This window comes from Rhinolophus sinicus, chromosome 5, assembly GCF_057876585.1.
Source record: "Rhinolophus sinicus isolate RSI-liver-muscle chromosome 5, RSI-T2T, whole genome shotgun sequence".
NCBI lineage: Eukaryota > Metazoa > Chordata > Mammalia > Chiroptera > Rhinolophidae > Rhinolophus > Rhinolophus sinicus.
In genome coordinates, this window is record NC_142505.1 from 87,453,928 (window position 1) to 87,472,700 (window position 18,773).

General features: G+C 37.6%; 1 protein-coding gene across 3 annotated transcripts in view; it reads left to right on the forward strand.

The window, feature by feature from the left end:
• Positions 1-18,773, forward strand: part of STK32A (serine/threonine kinase 32A) — a 98,243-nt gene that overhangs the window by 70,110 nt on the left and 9,360 nt on the right. For all 3 annotated transcript variants that reach the window (XM_088798693.1, XM_019739132.3, XM_019739131.3), the window contains exons 7-8: positions 1,312-1,401; positions 14,006-14,103. In XM_088798693.1, coding sequence (XP_088654819.1) covers positions 1,312-1,401; positions 14,006-14,103 — 188 coding nt within the window. The remainder of the gene's footprint in view (positions 1-1,311; positions 1,402-14,005; positions 14,104-18,773) is intronic.

Sequence of the window (18,773 nt, forward strand, 5' to 3'; positions counted from 1 at the left end):
CCCGCACTACAATGCACAAGTGTTAGAGCTGAGAGAGATTCTAGATATAACTAGTCTACCCATTCCTTTAAAAAAAAAAATAAAGGGAAACTGGGGCTCAATACAGGAATGAGACTTAAAATCTATGATGTGTTAGGGGCACAGTTTGGGGTATGACACAGGTCTCCGGGCGCCCAGTCTAAGACTCTTTATACAACCTCTTTATAAATAAAACTTGACATTTTCCCCTGCTCTCCCTTGATGAGATATTTTGTATTTTGTTGGGGATCAACAGGGGACAACCTGACCTATCAGACAAAAACTAATGATATTTCAGAAAAACATGGAGAAAAAAGGACTCTTTCTGAGCAAACAAACAGAGTATGTCCTCACTTAACACCAATAATAGATTCTTGGAAACTGACACTTTAAAATGAAACATGTAAATAAACCAATTTTACTATAGGCTAATTGATATAAACGAGAGCTGAGCTCCTACGGCTTATTTCTGGTCACAAAAACATCACCAAACTTCTAAGTAAAGACCCAAAACATTTCTAATATTAAATATTGAAATAAATGTGAGCTATATATACATTTAAGAAAGATTAACAAAAATAAGCAAGACAATGATTTTCCAAACTGTATTCTAGTTCAGGGTCACACTGGTGGGAGCACCTCCCAGCAGCTCAAGGTGCAAACTGTAGACACACCAGTTCACCTCACGTGCACATCTTTGGGATGTGGGAGGAAACCCGTGCAGACATGGGGGAAAGTACAAACTCCACACAGACAGTGGCCTCTGCTGGGAATCCATTTTTCTCATCGACAATATAACAAAACAATCTTGAATGACACAAGGTTATTTGAGGACCTGCTGTATCCACATTCGTGTCTGCTTTGTAGTAACAGTATTTGTCTCTTAAAAACAAAATCCTAAGAGACTCTTGGAAATTTGATATTTCGAATATCTGTTGGCTATCTCCCTCTTGGTACTCATAGTTTATACCAGCTTAAAATGTGGGGGCCAATAACTGCCTAAGTAGAATTATAAAGCATTGAGCTCTTAACCCCAAAGTTAAAATTTTCCGAGGTTGAACTACAGATTTACAGTCAGACACTTATCTTTGCATATCATGTTCCGGCTGCAGGAAGGTTGCTGGTTGAAGACCATCTTGGTCTTGAGGACAGAATAACTGAGCTTTTACTGCCAGCACCCAAATGCATACAAGAATTTACAGACGAAGCTTCCAGATGCTTTCAGTTAGAAGCATGGGTGTGCCACTGGATTGAATGGACTTAACGTTCTCTGTGGTACCTCTCTCCCACCAGGGCACGTGCACATCACAGATTTCAACATTGCTGCGTTGCTGCCCAGGGAGACGAGCATCACCACCATGGCTGGCACCAAGCCTTACATGGGTACGGGCGTCGGGAAGGGCGGTCGTGACTAAGAGCAATGCTTGTGTTGTCCATTCCTTTAGGCACCATTTATTGTGGGTCCAATCGTCTATAGGGATTTGCAGCTGGAAATGACAGGTCCAGCTTCCCTCCCTGACTTTACATGGAAAGCTTGTGATTTCACGGGTCTGAGGTGAGCCTCAGGATTCTTCATTTAGCAAGCACCCCATCTGATGTTGATTCAGGAGAGCCATAGATTCATTTTTGAAAATATCATTTTGTGAGTTATTTAGGATAGCTTCTACTCACTTCCTAACAAAGAATATTATTTCAATAAATACCGACTAATTGCCTCTGTGTGCTTGGCACCGTACCAGGTGCTGGTGACTTGTGGTGAGCAAAACAGTCTCCAGCCCATGGAACTTACTTTCCAGGGAGAGGAGTTAAAAAACAAAACAAAAAAATGAATCAAACAGAGAAGATAAGTATTACCATAACTATAATTTACAGAATACTGTGTTATATGCAGAGGGCTGTTCACAAAGTACCTTCTAGTTACAATTTTAATTTTTTGTTTTATCACAACCGTCCTATGAGATCTCCTTTTTTAAACATGAGGCACTGGGTTTTGCCTGAAGATTTAAAACTTACCCAAAAGGTATCGAAAGGGTAGGGGTTAGGTGCCAAAATTATCAATAAGGTCTCATATTTGATTGTCTTAACAGTCACAAATTAATACAAATTCTACATTCTGCTGCTGGAGGCAGCCATCTCTGTGCAGACTCAACTCCAGCATAAGTAGCCCTACCCCCAAACACCCCCAGAAATATAAAGGGAGAGCTATTGCCCTTTGGGGACAGACAGTATTCAGGATGAGGGACTTCTTCCTCTCCTCTCCCTGCTGTTCCTAAGGCAGGTGAGTCAGGTCTCAGAATTATCTGTAAAGTCTGGGCATAAACCTGAGATGAGGTGCCTGGCATTCCATTCCTAGTTGATGTCTGTTCAGGCACTGGTTCCTGAGTTAGCCATGGTGTGTTGATGAGTTTGTAGTCAAGTCTTTCTGGGAACTATTATAGTAGGAGGTGGATAGGCAGTGGGGGGTGGGGGAGGGGTGGGGGAGGGCGTGGGGTGCTGGTGGTGGTGGTGGTGGTGGTGGTGCTAGTGGTGGTGGTGGTGTGTGTGGTGTGGAGGGGGCGGATAGCCTGAGGATGTGGTCCAGCTTCACAAGGGCTCCTCCAGTGCCCAAGGATACAGCCTGGGAGGGAAGGAGGTTCCTGTCAGCATGACTTACTGGAGACACCACTAATCCCAACAGAGCCCAACTGTGTCAGAGTCTCTAGAGGTGACCCCCAAGCATAGAGTGGTGCAAAAGCTCTTTAGGTGATTCTGCCGTGCAGTCAGGGTTGCACACCTCTGCAGCAGACCATGAGCTCTGCCAACTATTTGAAGCAACGGAAGAGGGATCCTCCCAGGGCAGGGGCAGGCAGGGCATATGTGTTAGGATCCCTCTGCCCCTGCACTTCCTCTTCCATGTTCTGAAACAAATGGTACTCTCTTGGAAAAGGGGGCAGGAGGTGAGAACCAGATTGTCGTCCATCTCTACACCAAGGTGAATCCAGGCTAGTGGTGTCAGGGAGATTTGAATCAGATATGAGATAATTTTCAAATTCACAGGACTGGATTTTAGAGTTATCTAGAGAAAATATTTTCATAAGCAAAAGGGATTAAAATTTATTAGGCAACAGACTAAGCTATCATCAAGAGAGCCAATACTCAGCAAAAAAGGTGGGTAGACACTGCATAGTTGGTTGCAGATGAGAGAAGAATAAAAACGACACGCTTTTACCCGAGTTACTTGTGATGCTTAAAGCAGATGATGTTGCTGGTTAAACTGGTGGGATAAAGTCAGGGGTGGAATGAACTGCACTGGCTTGATATGGCCAGAGTAATTCACAGGCAAAATATTTGAACAATGCCACTTTCTTTTAGTATTTTATTCTCTACCTTATGTAACTAAAGAGAGAAAAGAGAACCCCTACATGCAGGGCCACCTAGATTTCCAAGAGAAAGAAATCTTCCATGGCAAAAAAAATGAATCTTATTTTATATGATATATGAACAACTGCAAATTTCCTGGCTTCCAATTATCAGTGGAGGGAACAAATCTCTTTAGTCACTTCTAAAAAAATGGACACATACAATTCAGCCTATTTTCTGACTAAAAATCATGGTACTCAAATGATAAAAAAGGACTATTTCAAGCCTGATGGTCTGATGGGTTTATTCTGCAGGTTTCCTGGGTTTCCATATTAAGGACTCTTTTCTTGGAGCCAAATCAGAAAATGCGCATCTGGGTTTTCTAGGCCTGGTTTCCATGGTGAGAGGAGTAAATGCAGGCCACCTTTCTCTCTCCCCAGTAATTTTAAATACAACGTCCGTGTAATTCAATTCTCCTCAAAATGGGCATTTCTAGTCTTTTCACAACAGAGAGCTTAGAAATTGGAATCTGACCAAGGTTCTCTGCGCCTGTTCATCTTCACCCTTATAATTAACAATTACTAATATTTATTGAAAGTCTTTTCTGGACCAGACAATGTGTTAAATGTTTTACACTCATTTACTCATTTATTGATTTATTTTTCTCAACAACCCTATAAGGCAGGCTATAATTATCACCATTTTACAATGAGGAAAATAAGAAGCTAAGGAATTTGCTCAAGATCACATGGGTAGTAACTGAAAAAGCCTTGATTTACATCAAGCTCTGACTTTAGAAAATCAAACTTTTCCCTGTAAGAGAGATACATTTTAAAAAAATGTTATTTGTGGTTCTTAAATAATTGTAAGCCAATTTAGCTAGGCCAAACTGTTAGAAACGTTTTCTTGTTTTATTAAAAAAAAAAAAAAAAAGAACATCTGTATGTCATTGCTTATCTCCTTATCCAGAAGTTGCCCTTGGCTTTGAGTTTTGAATGGGAGTCTTTCTAAGAGGTGTCATGGGTAGAAGTCTGTTTCTTTTTAAAAAAAATTATGTTCCCAATAATTTGGCAAAATCTACCTAACAGACATTCACCAGCACTCATTTTATAGTCTGCTGTTTGGATACTAATTAGCAATTAACCAGAAAGCAAAAGAAAATCTAAAAAAGAAACAAAACTAGGATGCAATACTGAATGAAGATTATAGGAACATACAATGTCTATTAATATGAGATGCTGAGCATATTGTGAAGGAATTTCTTGACTGACTCTGGAAATGACAAGATGAGCAGTCTGCCAGTTCTTAACCACTGTTTGTTCATAATCTTCTGCTTGCACACTCCATCCCATCACGCCAGTCCTTCCTTCTTACTACTCTTACGTCTGTGTGAATATAAGCTACATCACTTAGAGCTTACCCAATTAAAACATTCTTCTTTAAATTAAAAACCAACTCACTATAGTAAATGTGTAACTTGCAGATAAGCAAAGGAAAATTAAATTGATCCCTCTACTTGTAGATATTTATGGTTTCCTTCCAGACCTTTTGTCTGTAAATACATAAACACATACATTTTTTTAAAGCTGGATTATACTGGATTTTTGTAGCCTAAGTTTTCCCGTTATAACATAATCACACTAATACTAATAGGCATCCTATAGTGAGCATTTATTATGTCTCAAGCACTTTGCTACGTTTTTAACGTTTATTGTGTTATTAAATTCTCAGAGCAACCCTATGAAATAGGTTTTAGTAATAGTCTGATTTCAGAAATTTTTAAAAACTGAGGCCTAGAGAGAAAGTGACATGATCATAACCATACAGGAAGTGACTGGTAGAGCACAAAGTTAAACACAAATCTCAAAACATCTCGAGCCTAGAACATTGATGGTGATGGTGATAACGATGAGGAAGGTATGATGGCCGACATTTACTGAGCGCTTGCTATGTGCCAAACTATTCTAGGTGCATGTATTATGTCATTTAAACTAAATGTAATTCTATGAGGCAGGTACTATTGTTATTCCCACTTGAGATGTGCAGACTGAGAAGTTAAGCTCTGCCCAAGGGGAAGCTATGGATACAGCTCCCAGGGTCTGACGTCAGAGCTCTCACTCTTAACACTCTGCTGTGCTACCTGTCTGCCTCCCGTCCACAAATGCACCTCAGCCCAAACTGAAACTGGCTTCTGACTCCAGACTCAGAGTCTTGACAACTAACACCGCTTATTTTTCCATGCCCATATATATAAAACCATGTTTTTTCATGGTCATGCTACAGAATAGAGGGCTGCATCAAAATTTATTTAACCAATTCTTTATTGTTGAACATTACTGTGTTTCCCCAAAAACAAGACCTAGCCAGACAATCAGTTTCAATGCATCTTTTAGAGCAAAAATTAATATAAGACCTGATCTTATATTACATTATTATATTACATTATTATATATTATATTATATTATATTATATTATATTATATTATATTATATTATACCTGGTCTTATAGTAAAATAAGACTGGGTCTTATATTAATTTTTGCTCCGAAAGACACGATAGAGCTGATTGTCCTGCTAGGTCTTATTTTCAGGGAAATATGGTATATTATTTATATATTATACTATATTATACTATACTATACTATATACTATACTATATTATATTATTCCGTGTTTCCCTGAAAGTAAGACCTAGCCAGACAATCAGCTCTAATGAGTCTTTTGGAGCAAAAATTAATATAAGACCCGGTCTTATATTATGCTATATAAGATCCAGTCTTATAGTAAAATAAGACCAGGTATTATATTTTATTATAATATTATATTGTAATGTTATATTTTAATGTTATATTATATATTATATATCGTATCATATCATACATCATATATCATATCATATCATAGACCTGGTCTTACATTATAGTAAAATAAGACCGGGTCTTACATTAATTTATGTATTAATTATGTATTAATTATGTATTATATAAATACATTTGTAATAAAAATCAACACTGTTAGCAGAAATATATCCTGCAACTTAATTATTTCCTTGTGATAAATTCCCAAAGAATTCCTGGTCAAAAGATATAAATGTTAATGCATGGCCCTCCTGAAAGTTCAGGTTGATTTCTACTCATTTGTTCTGGAAGCATGTGAGGATATTCACTTCCTTGCATCCTCACCTGGGCTGCACTATCAATATCTTAATCTTCTTGAAAAGATAAGAAAATACGGTACTCATTATGATATGATAATTGCATTTCTTTGACTTCCTGTGTAAATTTCTTGTTCGTGTTCTTTATCCATTTTTCTACTAGGATGCTAATACTTTTATCCTATTCTGATATTTTTCAACGATTATATAAAGAATTCTACTTCTCGTCAAGAGGGCAGAGCAGGTAAACGCTGTGCTCACTTCCACCAATGACTGCATCAAAATCACAACTAAATTGTAGGACCATCATCCTTGAGAAACACCTGAAGACTAGCCAAACAGAAGTTTTACAATTAAGAACATACAAAGAAGCCATGTTGAGACTGATAGGAGGGGTGGAGACATGAACCAGGCTGATTGCACACCCACATGTAGCAGTTAAGAACTGGGAGGGATACCTGGGCTGCAGGGATCTCCACTGCGGAGCAAGGGATCCCAGCCCTACATGCAGCTCCACAGCTCCAGGCACCAGTGCTGGGAGGAAGAGTCCCCACAACAGCTGGATGTGAAAAAGAGCAAAAATTCAGTCTGGGTGAGACAGAAGGCTGCTGGAAACCAAGCACCCTCTTAAAGGGCCCATGCGGTCTCACTCACACACAAACACTCACGCTAAGTTTCAGCAAAGGGACAGCAGCTCAAAAGGCACCAAAGACATACAGAAAGGAACTGCACTGTCTGGCTTCAGGGCAACAGCTGGAGGAGCAGCTCTCTCTGCCAATTTGTTCCTTTGTTCAGCTGTCCCCCTAGCAGGCCCAAGTCTGAGTCTCCATTAAAACCTCCAACATGACTCTAAACCCACCCTGGTGATTCTCTGAGACCCTGCCCAACCCAATTCATATACTTGGCCAGAACGTCTTTCAGAGGCTAACCCACATAAGGGGCAAGCCTGGGTCTGTGCTGCAGACTTTCTTAAAATTGCTCAAAGACCCACAAACCCAAATGAACAGCGGCTAGCCTCTGCGTGGCCTGTACTTCTTGCTAGGCAGCCCCAAGCCCAGCACTAGTGGCAGCTCACCATGGTTCACAGCAAAACTACTCCCACGTGCCTCCAAGCCCAGCACAGGTAGCTACCAACTGAAGATCACTTTGTACCTCCTACTAGGTGGCCCCAGGCCAGATACAGGCAGTAGCTGACCTTGGCTTACATCAGAACCCCTCCCAAGAGACCCCACAACCAACACACCAGGTGCCTGGCTTCAGACCATACCAGAGCACCACCCAACCACCTCCACAAATGACACACCCAAAGGGCAGAGTCAATAGGCACCAGAGCCCCACTAAAATGAATCCTGTTCTATGGGGTCAGCTCCTGTGCAACAGCTTAGCCACTGAAGACATAGCCAGTCCTCACAGCCAGTCTGCCTGAGGGTCAATCCCACCTACTGATGTGCCAACAGCAATCAAGGTTCAGGTACAACCTACATAACGGATACACCTGGAGTACCTGGCTCAGAAGACCAGGGAGCCTGCACCACTGGGCCCCACAGGATACGTACTGCATATGGCCACTCTGCCAAGACTGGGAGATGTAGCAGATCTACCTAATACACAGAAACAAACACAGGGAGGCAGCCAAAAATGAGGAAACAAAGAAGCATATCTCAAATAAAAGAACAGGACAAAACTCCAGAAAAAGAACTAAACAAAATGGAGGCAAGCAATCTACCAGATGCAGAGTTCAAAACACTGAGTATAAGGACGCTCAATGAATTTAGAGGAAGAATAGATTATCTCAGTGAGAGCTTTAACAGAGAGACAGGAAACATTAAAAAGGAGATAGGAAAGATTGAAAAAAGAACCAACCAGAAATGAAGACTACAATAACTGAAATGAAGAATATATTAAATGGAATCAACAGAAGATTTGAGGAAGCAGAGGATCCAATTAGCAATTTGGGAGACAAGGTAGTGGAAAACACCCTATCAGAACAGCAAAAAGAACAAAGAATTTTTAAAAATGAGGATAGATTTAGGGACCTCTGGGATGAGATCAAACATAACAACATTTGCATCATAGAGGTACTGAAAGAGAAGAGAGAAAGCAAGGAAATGAAAAAACTATTTGAAGAAATAATGACTGAAAACTTCCCTAACCTAAGAAATGTGCATACAAGTCCAGGAAGTGCAGAGTCCCAAACAAGATGAACCCAAAGAGGCCCACACCGAGACACAACATAATTAAAATGCCAAAGGTTAAAGAGAGAATCTTAAAAGCAGCAAGAAAAAAGCAGTTAGTTACCTACAAGCGAACTCCCATAAGACTGTCAGCGGATTTCTCAACAGAAATTTTGCAGCACAGAAAGAATTGGCAGGAAATATTGAAAGTATTGAAAAGTAAGGACCTAAAACCAAGATTACTCTACCCAGCATTCTACCCAGATTCTACTCTCATTTAAAATCGAAGGAGAAATAAAGAGCTTCCCAGACAAGGAAATGCTAAAGGAGTTCATTACCATCCAACCAGTATTATAAGAAATGTTAAAGGGACTTCTTTTAAAAAGAAGAAAAATAAATTAAAACTATGAACAAGAAAATACCACAAAGAAAACAAATTCTCATTGACAAAGGCAAATACATAATAAAAGCAGTGTATCAACTAACACTAAAGCTAGTACAAAAGCTAAAAGGCAAGAGTAGGAAAATCAAGTGTAATTATAATCGTGTGATATTAAAGGATACACAAACACACACGCAAAAAAGAAGTAAAAAATGATGACAAAAAATAAATGTGGGAAGGTGAGTAAAAATGGTATTGATCATAGACTGTTTGAACTTAAGCAACCATCAACTTAAAATAGACTGCTGTAAACATAGCTTGGTATATATGAAGGAAATGGTAAACCAAAAACGTACAGGAGACATACAAGAAATAAAGAGAAAGGAATCCAAACACAACACTATGGTGAGTCAAAAACATACAAGAGAAGAGAGCAAGATAATAAGAAAGGAACAGAGGGGAACTATAAAAGCAATCAGAAAACAATAAAAATGGCAATAAGGGCTGGCCAGATGGCTCAGTTGGTTACAGTGCAAGCTCTTATCAAGGTTGCCGGTTCGATTCCCACATGGGCCAGTGAACTGCGCCCTCCACAACTAGATTGAAAACAACGGCTTGAGCTTGGAGCTGAGCCACTGGTGGACAGCTGGTTTGCTCAGTGGTTAAAGCACAAAGACCATAACACCAAGGTCACCAGTTTGAGTCCCACATGGGCCAGTGAGCTGCGCCCTCCACAACTAGATTGAAAACAACTTGATTTGAGCTGAGCTGCGCCCCCAACTAGATTGAAAAAATGACTTGACATCCTGGATAAACACACTGTTCCCCAATATCCCTCAATAATAATAATAATATTTTAAAAATGGTAATAACTACATACCTATAAATAATTTAAATGGATTAAATGCTCCAATCAGATGAATGAATAAAGAAGTGGTACATATATACAATGGAATATTACTTGACCCTTAAAAAAGAATGAAGTCTTACTGTTTGCAATAACATGGATGGACCTAAAAGGGTATTGTGTTAAGTGAAGTCAAACAGAGAATGACAAATAACCACATGATTTTATTTATATATGGAATCTTAAAAAACAAAATAAATGAATAAGCAAGAAAAAAGGAAACTCATAGATGCAGAGAACGTGCTAATAGTTGCCAGATTGAAGAGGGAGTGAGGGCTGGATGAAAAAGGTGAAAGGATTAAGAAGTACAAATTGGCAGTTACAAAATAGTCATGGGGATGTAAAGTACAACTTAGGGAATATAGTCAATAATGTGGTAATAACCAAACATGGTGTCAGGTGGGTGTGAGACTTATTGGAGGAATCACTTTATAAGTTATATAAATGTATAACCACTATGCTGTATACCTGAAACTAACCCAATATTGAATGTCAACTGTAATTAAAATTTTTAAAATAATTCTTGCCTTTTATATATTGGGACTATTAAATTCTAGTGTATCATATATGTTACAAATATAATTTCCTACTTTTTGTTGCTGTTGTTCTTACGGTATTTTTGACATAAAGAACTATATCTCTAACATCATCAACTCATTAATCTTTTTACTGTATAGTTTCTATCTTTGATGCTATTCTTAGCAAGACCTTCTTACCTCCAGATTTTTAATATGGTTACCTAATATTTTTATTATCGTTATAGTTTTATTTTTTACTTAATCCAGCTATATATATTACCTTGACTGAAGATTTGTGGTAAGGATCCAACTTTACTTTTTGTTGGCTTATTAAATAGTTGTTTTAAGACAATGTTCTAAATAAGGTCCTTTCTATGCTGATTTGAAATATATTCATCATAAACTAAGTATCTTTATATACTAGCATCTATATCCTGTGGTTTTCAAATCTTAATTATTGTGGCTTTATAATGTAGTTTACTACCTTATAGTTTATGCCTTTTCAGAAAATCTTCATTATTCACACATTATTTGTAAATGAAACTTAGAATCATTTTTGTAAATGCTATTAATTATTTCCATTGCATCAAAAGTATATATTGCTTTAGATCCCTTTCTTTACATCCTGACCAGAATCTACTCTCTAGTTGTTTTAAAATCTGAAAGCCAAATGTGCCCAACCTTATTAGTAATTAGGGGAATGTCAATTTACAACACAATGAAGGACCATTATACTCTCACTAGATGGCAAAAATCAAAAGATCAGTTAACAGCAGATGTGGATAAGGGGACTGAGAGCAAAAGGACGTCTGATACATGGCTGGTCCCAGTGTTAACTGGTACAAGCACACTGGTTAACAGCTTGGCGTTATCTAATGTACGTGAAGCTAGACATCCCAGCCCTAGCAGGTCCCCTTCCAAGAGCGTACCCTAAAGATGTGTGAACTTACAGGAGTCTTCATGTATAGCAGTGCTCATGAGAGCATCGTTCACAATACCCCCACATAGGAAACAGTCTGAATAGCTCTATCAACAGTAGGACAGGTGGGTAAATGACAGTATGTTCATGCAGCACTGATTGTGAGCACATTGAGACGGTGTGCAGCAATTTGGATAAACCTTATACACAAAACCTTGAGACAGAAAAGCAGGACACCAAAGAAAACAATTAGGATTTAACACATACACACATATATAACGTGTTATATGTAGTATATACACATATGTTATATGAACATATATATGCAAATAAAATAGGCATATATATGCAAATAAAATGAAAATATATATGCCTATAAAATAGGCAAAATGAAGTACTGCTTAGAAATGCATATATAGATAGTAAATCTATGCGGAAACGGAACAAAATTACTAACAAAATCAACATAATAATGGTTATTTCTGGGGTTGTGAACAGGACAGGACACAGTGGTGGCATCAAGACTCCACTTTGTGACCTGTGTAACAGTCGCCTGGCCATTTGCTTATAACTACTTATTAAGTTGTTCTTTTATGTTTTATTTTCTTTTCTAAATGTATCTATGGAAATACTTTAAAAATCAAACAAAATACCCAATGACCTTTCGAAGGAAGCTTAGTTCCTCTCCACCTCTATTTGTTCCCTCTCAAGAACAGGGGACCCTCCTGAAGGGTTGACGAAAAACCGTCATCTCCCTGCACAGGTTTTTAAGCTCTTTGAGGGCTCAAAGAATTACCCATCTGTTGTGCTTTTTTATGTTGTTATGATGTTTCTTCTTAGTGTTCTACCAAAATTCCTCAATGCCTAGCACTCCATGAGTATTTGTTGAGTGAATGAACACAAATTCAAATGTCCTTGTGTTGGAAAGAAGAGTACGTAGAAAAGAAAAGGATTCTCATATAAACTCCAAGGATGATCCAAGATGACAGAATTTGCAGCTTTTATAATGTTTATTCTGTTAGTTATTTTCTTACAGCATGATGGTCTGTTTATCCCTCAAAGTTCTCTGCACTTCTCTGAGCTTTCTGTCACCTGTCACCTGGGGGACTATCTCAGATTACTTGCTGTGAGATACTCAGAAGGGAAAGCAGAACTACAGTCCATTCCATCCAGCGTGAGGTGCCATGGGGCCAGGACCATTATCTCCCAAATTGCATGGGGAGCTGTGACTTTATTGGAGAAAGGATGCACTGATGCATATAAGGTGACTCCACTAGGGAATGGGGCTACAGCAGGCTCTTACAGTGAAGGTCAGTCCAGGGCACGGGGACACCAACATTCTCTAGTTGGATGTTGTCCACAGGATTTTACTTAGAACTTGAGTGCACTGGGCAGGGCAAGCCTGTGCACAGGCTCACATCACACCAATTTCCTTTGTCCAGAGCCAGTACCGTCCTACCAGGGGCTTGGGTCAGGTGTGTGTAGCTTTTGGCTAGGTAAAATTCCCATTGTTACAGATGTTTGCCTCTCTAGAAGAGTGCCTCAGGCTTTGAGCACTGTGTTGAGTTCTTGGCATGCTCTAATTCATTTAATTTCTCACCTCTATGAAGATTGCCACATTATTATTTCAAGTTTGCTGGTGATGATTCTCAAACTTAACCTACTGCTTTTCCAGGTCACAGTAAGTGATCAAGGCAAATTTTGAATTCAGATAGCACAGTTCTAGAACTAATGATTGCAACCACTGCTTGACTGATTCAGCATCATTCATTCATTCAATAGATGTCTCCTGAGTGCCTCTACATGCCAGGTTAATACTGGACACGAGGAACGTAGTGGTGAGCAAGCAGATGAGATACCCGCCCTTGCTTCGTGTTCCCTCCCTACTCCACCCGTCAGGAGTTAGGCATATTCCTGGAAGAGTATGTAGACTGTAGAAGGTTCATGTTGTGTCGCAGTGCTTAGATATTGTATAACTGGGGGTTTCCACAGGCAGTAAAACTGACTCTAGGGGTGCCATGCATCGGAGTCCATGCAAGTGACTATGTTATAGCTGCTGTAAGACATTATCTCTCAGAGAGCCCACGCCCACTTTTCTCCTCCCTCACCCCCAATAGCAGGCTGGAAATGCTGCCCTTACCTCTTCAAGATGACTGAGATGTAGAACTTATCCAGGGCACTGAAATTTGAGAGCAGTTTCCAACTGTGATAGAAATGTCAGTCCTTTAGCACAAATCTGCCAAATCAAGGCAACAAATAACATCTACTCAGCTTCCTTGATTTCAGGGTCAGCCGCACATTTGAGGACTGATGAGATCTAATTTTTCATAGGTGCATGTTCTAAACGAGAAAAGCCTGTGTCCACTAAGGCCTGTGCCTGCCTGTTATGTTGGTTGATGAATGAGGCTCCGGAGAGAGATTAGAACATTAGAAATGTTTGCCTGCTGTGAGCAATCTAGTAATGGACGATAAGCATCTATAAAAGTGTTTCTACCCTTTACTCTGGTATTTTTGCCTTTGGAGGACCACATTGGAAAAATAGATTTGTTAATGTCTCAGGGAATAAAACAGATCTGACTTTTCCGTGTTTTCAGCACCTGAGATGTTCAACTCCAGAAGAGAAGCGGGCTATTCCTTTGCCGTTGACTGGTGGTCCCTGGGAGTGACAGCATATGAGCTGCTGAGAGGCCGGGTATAGTAGAATCACATTTCTCTTTGGTTATTCTACCAGCAAGTTCCATTTTTAGAATGAAAAGGTGGATTTTTTTTTTTTTTTCTAAAAATCAAGCAGTTTGAGAGGTGAAAGCAACTATGTCATACGAAGCTGATAACAACCCTTGGGATTTCTGCACATTCATTCACTCTCCTACCAATGGGACCCAACATGTGCATTCACATTGAATAACGCAGATAAAATTAAATGAATATGGAGACTACAAAGTCCCAGACAGGGAAAATCCATACACCTCACTAAATATTTTGTATAAATATATTTGTTTGTTGTTAGAAAAGCATTTTGCAGTCACAGTTCAGGACTCTAATTCAGACACATTTCCCCAAGGCGAGTGTGAATTATTAATATAACACAATTCATGTCCTGTCTTGCTGGATACCTGTCTGTCATTTGGCTCCTAAGTTGCGGATTCAGTGGCAAGTTAGAATAGTTTCCTTTATAAACAAACATTTCTTACACAAAAGATACATTTCTTAAACTAAGAAAATGACTAGGAAGAATTTTACTGAGAAAGTATTTTTTCTCCCTCCCCTGGTAGTTCCATGTTGTCTATCTGATGTATCAACGTTGTCATTTTTTTTTTTTTTTTTGCTTTAGAAAGGTAAAGAAAAGTGACTGTTAGGTTTCTGAACTTGCGTGTGTGTGTGTACATTTAAGTTCTATTTTCTTAGCAAATTTTAATTATACAATACAGTGTTATCAACTTTAGTCACCATGGTTTACATTAGATCCTCGGACCTTATTCATGTTATCGCTGCAAGTTTGCATCCTTTTACCAACCTGTCCCTATTTCCCCCACCCCCCAGCCCTTGGTAACATCTTTTCTCTGTTTCTATGAGTTTGACCTTTTCCTTTTTTCAGATTCCACATATATGTGATGCTATGCAATATTTGTCTTTCTCTGTCTGACTTAGTTCACTTATAGCATAGTGCCTCAAGGTCCATCCATGTTGTCACAAACAGCATATATATATACATATATATATGTGTGTGTGTGTGTGTATATATATATATATATATATATATATATATATATATAATCACATATATATGATATATGTATACCGTGTTTCCCCAAAAATAAGACCTAACCGGACAGTCAGCTCGAATGCATCTTTTGGAACAAAAATTAATATAAGACCTGGTTTTATATAGTAATTATAGTAAAATAAGACCGGGTCTTATATTAATTTTTGCTCTAAAAGATGCATTAGAGCTGATTGTCCGGCTAGGTCTTATTCTCGGGGAAACATGGTATATGTATGTGTGTGTATATATATATATATATATATATATATATATATATACACGTACACATATATAGTATATAGATATAGATATATGTAGATATACCCATATATATGAGACATACATATCTCATATATATGGGTATATCTACATATATCTATATCTATATACTATATATGTGTATGTGTATATATATATACATATATATATATAAATATATATATATATATATATATATATATATATATATATATATATAGTGTATATAAATACACAGAGGTTGCCAAAAAAATGTATATACGTGACTTGTATTCATTTTTGTCATTGGTATGTGTTGAGTATTACGATTTTAATACAGTTTTTTCCTTTCTTAAAATGTGTATACATTTTTTTGGCACCCTCTGTGTAGAGGTATATAGATAGATAGATAGATAGATAGATAGATAGATAGATAGATAGATAGATAGATGTAACATCTTTATCCATTCATCTGTTGACAGAAACTTAGGTTTTTTCCATGTCTTGAATTTTCATGTAAAAAAAAATGCTTTTGTTCCCAATGCTTCACATATTCACCCTCAGACTCAGACACAGACACACACACACACACACACACACCCGACAAATACAAACAGTCTTCAAATATCTTAGCTTGGCATTCTTTGCCCTTTAGAACCAGGTAAATTTTTCAGGTTTTGCTGCAATTTGAATGACTCTGACTCTTTATGAACTTCCTCGTCTCTCAAGGCATCTTGGGCTTTTTTACTCTTGTTCCTTTGCCTATAAAGATATTTCCCAAGGTAAGTCTGGTCTTCTTAAAAACAAATGAACAAACAAACAACAACAACAACAAAAAAACAGTCTTCAAATAAGTTTGGGAATTGCTAAATTGAGTTTGAATAAAGTTAAGAATGTGTCTTAATTGCAGACTTTTCAGAATCTTTACATCCAATGTATATTGATCATTTCTGGAAAAGAACATGCTATTGGACTCTCCCAAATTTCTCTGTGAGGAAGACCTTTCTCCACGTCTTTTCATATTCAAATCCTACCCATTCTTATGGCCCATGACAACATGGCAACTTCTGTGAAGAGACTGTCTGATCTCTAAGTAAAGTAATCTGTATCTCTTCCCAATATTTATGTACTTTATCTCTCTTATGACCCTTCTGAATTTAAAATTATTGGAAAATATAGGGAAGCACAAAAATGAAGGTAAAATCAACCAGATCCTCTAAGGCAAAGAAAATTCCAAATTAAAAAAGTTAAACCCTCCTATGACCTTTTAATCCCACCGTCCAGAATTAATAGTTTGCTGCATTCACTTCCAAACCTTTTCTGTTCTTATAAGGATAATCTATTCTCATATACACATATGTGCATTGTTATTGTTGTTTCAGCAAAAACAGAATTATGCTATGTCTTTTTGTTGAGACTTTTTTCCACTTAAAATAAACTGTAGAACTTTCTACATCCAAACACCTAAATTTATTTTATTACTTTTTTAGGATTAAATTCATTTTGTAAATACACTGTCCTTGTAAATTTTTCTAGGTATATAAATGTGTGTGTTTTTATCTCCTCTATATTATTAGATTGTCAATTCATTAAAGGTGAAGTATGTATCTTGCGTACCTTAGTAATATCACAGTATTTAATTTTAAATAGGCACATAAATGCACATTGAATGAATGGAGAAACAAGTCACTACAAATCAATTCTGACACATTCTAGAAAAAGATCACCAAGAAGGCTGTATGTAATTATGTTTCAACATATAGCTAAGCTGAAGAAATGAAACACCAACATTTAATTACAACCCTCAACACAACTAAACCACAGAGGAAGGGTGCTAAACAATAATTTCTCCTCCTTTACAAACTCTTACTTACAGAAAAATATATGCCTCCAAGAGAAATGTGCTTGTAAACATCCCCATGGTTTCTAAACTTGCTCACAGTCTTGATGAATGGGGTCCCAATAGCTACCAACCTACTTTGTCATCTCTGTCTCCCAGCTGTTGCTGCCATCATAAAAGCAAGGTCCATATTCTTTCTAGTTTTGTATTATCCAGATGTATTAGCGTATGATAGGGACATACGCAGTTTTGCACTAAGTGGACATCCTTACCTATAACTCTTTTGTACTCCCAAAGTATGACTATAATCACAGCACATCATTTTCTCCCATCTAACATTTAACCTTTTCCACCTTGCTTATTCTTTATATGCTCATCTTAATTTATATGCTGACTTAGAATCATTTGATATATCCTGAGATTGCACACTGTAATTTTTGTTAATAGTATATATTTCATTTATTTGTGGTTTCCATAAGTAGATGGTAGGCACCACCAACACAGAAATCATGTCTGTCTTGTACTTCATGGTCTCTCCGATGCCCGACAGAGGTGCTGGATGGAACATATGGAATATAGTAGGCATTTGATAAATATTTGATAAATAGGTAAATATAGAATTCTAGTAGTTGGTGAATTAACATGGATTTAAAAAGTTTAGAACTAGAAAAATAAGTTATTGTATAAGACAAAGGCAGTTTGACTATTTTTAATAAGCTGACGGGCCAAGAGGATTTTTAATAAGTATTAAATTCAGTCATAGTAATAATAGTAATAATTTAATAGTAATAATTTAATAAGCATTAAATTCAGTCAAGTAAATGAAAACACTCTTAAACCAGTTCCTTGTGGCATTCATCAGTTAATTATTCATTTATCCAATAATTTTGTGTTTTTATATGGTGAAGAAACAGTAGGTTAAGAAGCAGCAATGAACCAAAGAAGAAAATTAGAAAAAAGAAAACAATATATGTGCACACACATACAGCCGTGGAAGCTTGAGTATGCCAAGCCTGCCCCAACTCTTAACAATATCCAATGAATGAATTACTTGTAGTAACTCAGTGTCCTTTGGCTAGGAAATAATAAACACTGATGATGATGAGCGCGTACCCAGCACTCCTTTTCTGATAATTGAGTTACATGGGTTATTTCCCCTACATCTTTATGGAGATAAATGGATTAGCTATGGTCCTTTATTCAGTCTCAAGGGAAGAAAATATGTGGCAGATATTTTTAAACCTTGCATAAAAAATAAAGTTTGGCTCATTTCCTTTTAGCACTTCATGGTTCCCTGAGACTGACACAGAAATGCCATGTGTGCAGTTAAGTCTTTCTTTATATGACCTTTATTGATGACTCATCTTACTGTTCACTATTCACGTTTCTATCTACCCTTTTTACACTGTGTCAGTAATAATCAAAAATCTCTCCTGTATTGTGTCTAATATATATTAGCCACTGTACTGAGAATTTTACATATATCATGCCATTAAATTTCCCCAACAGTCTCATGAGCTGG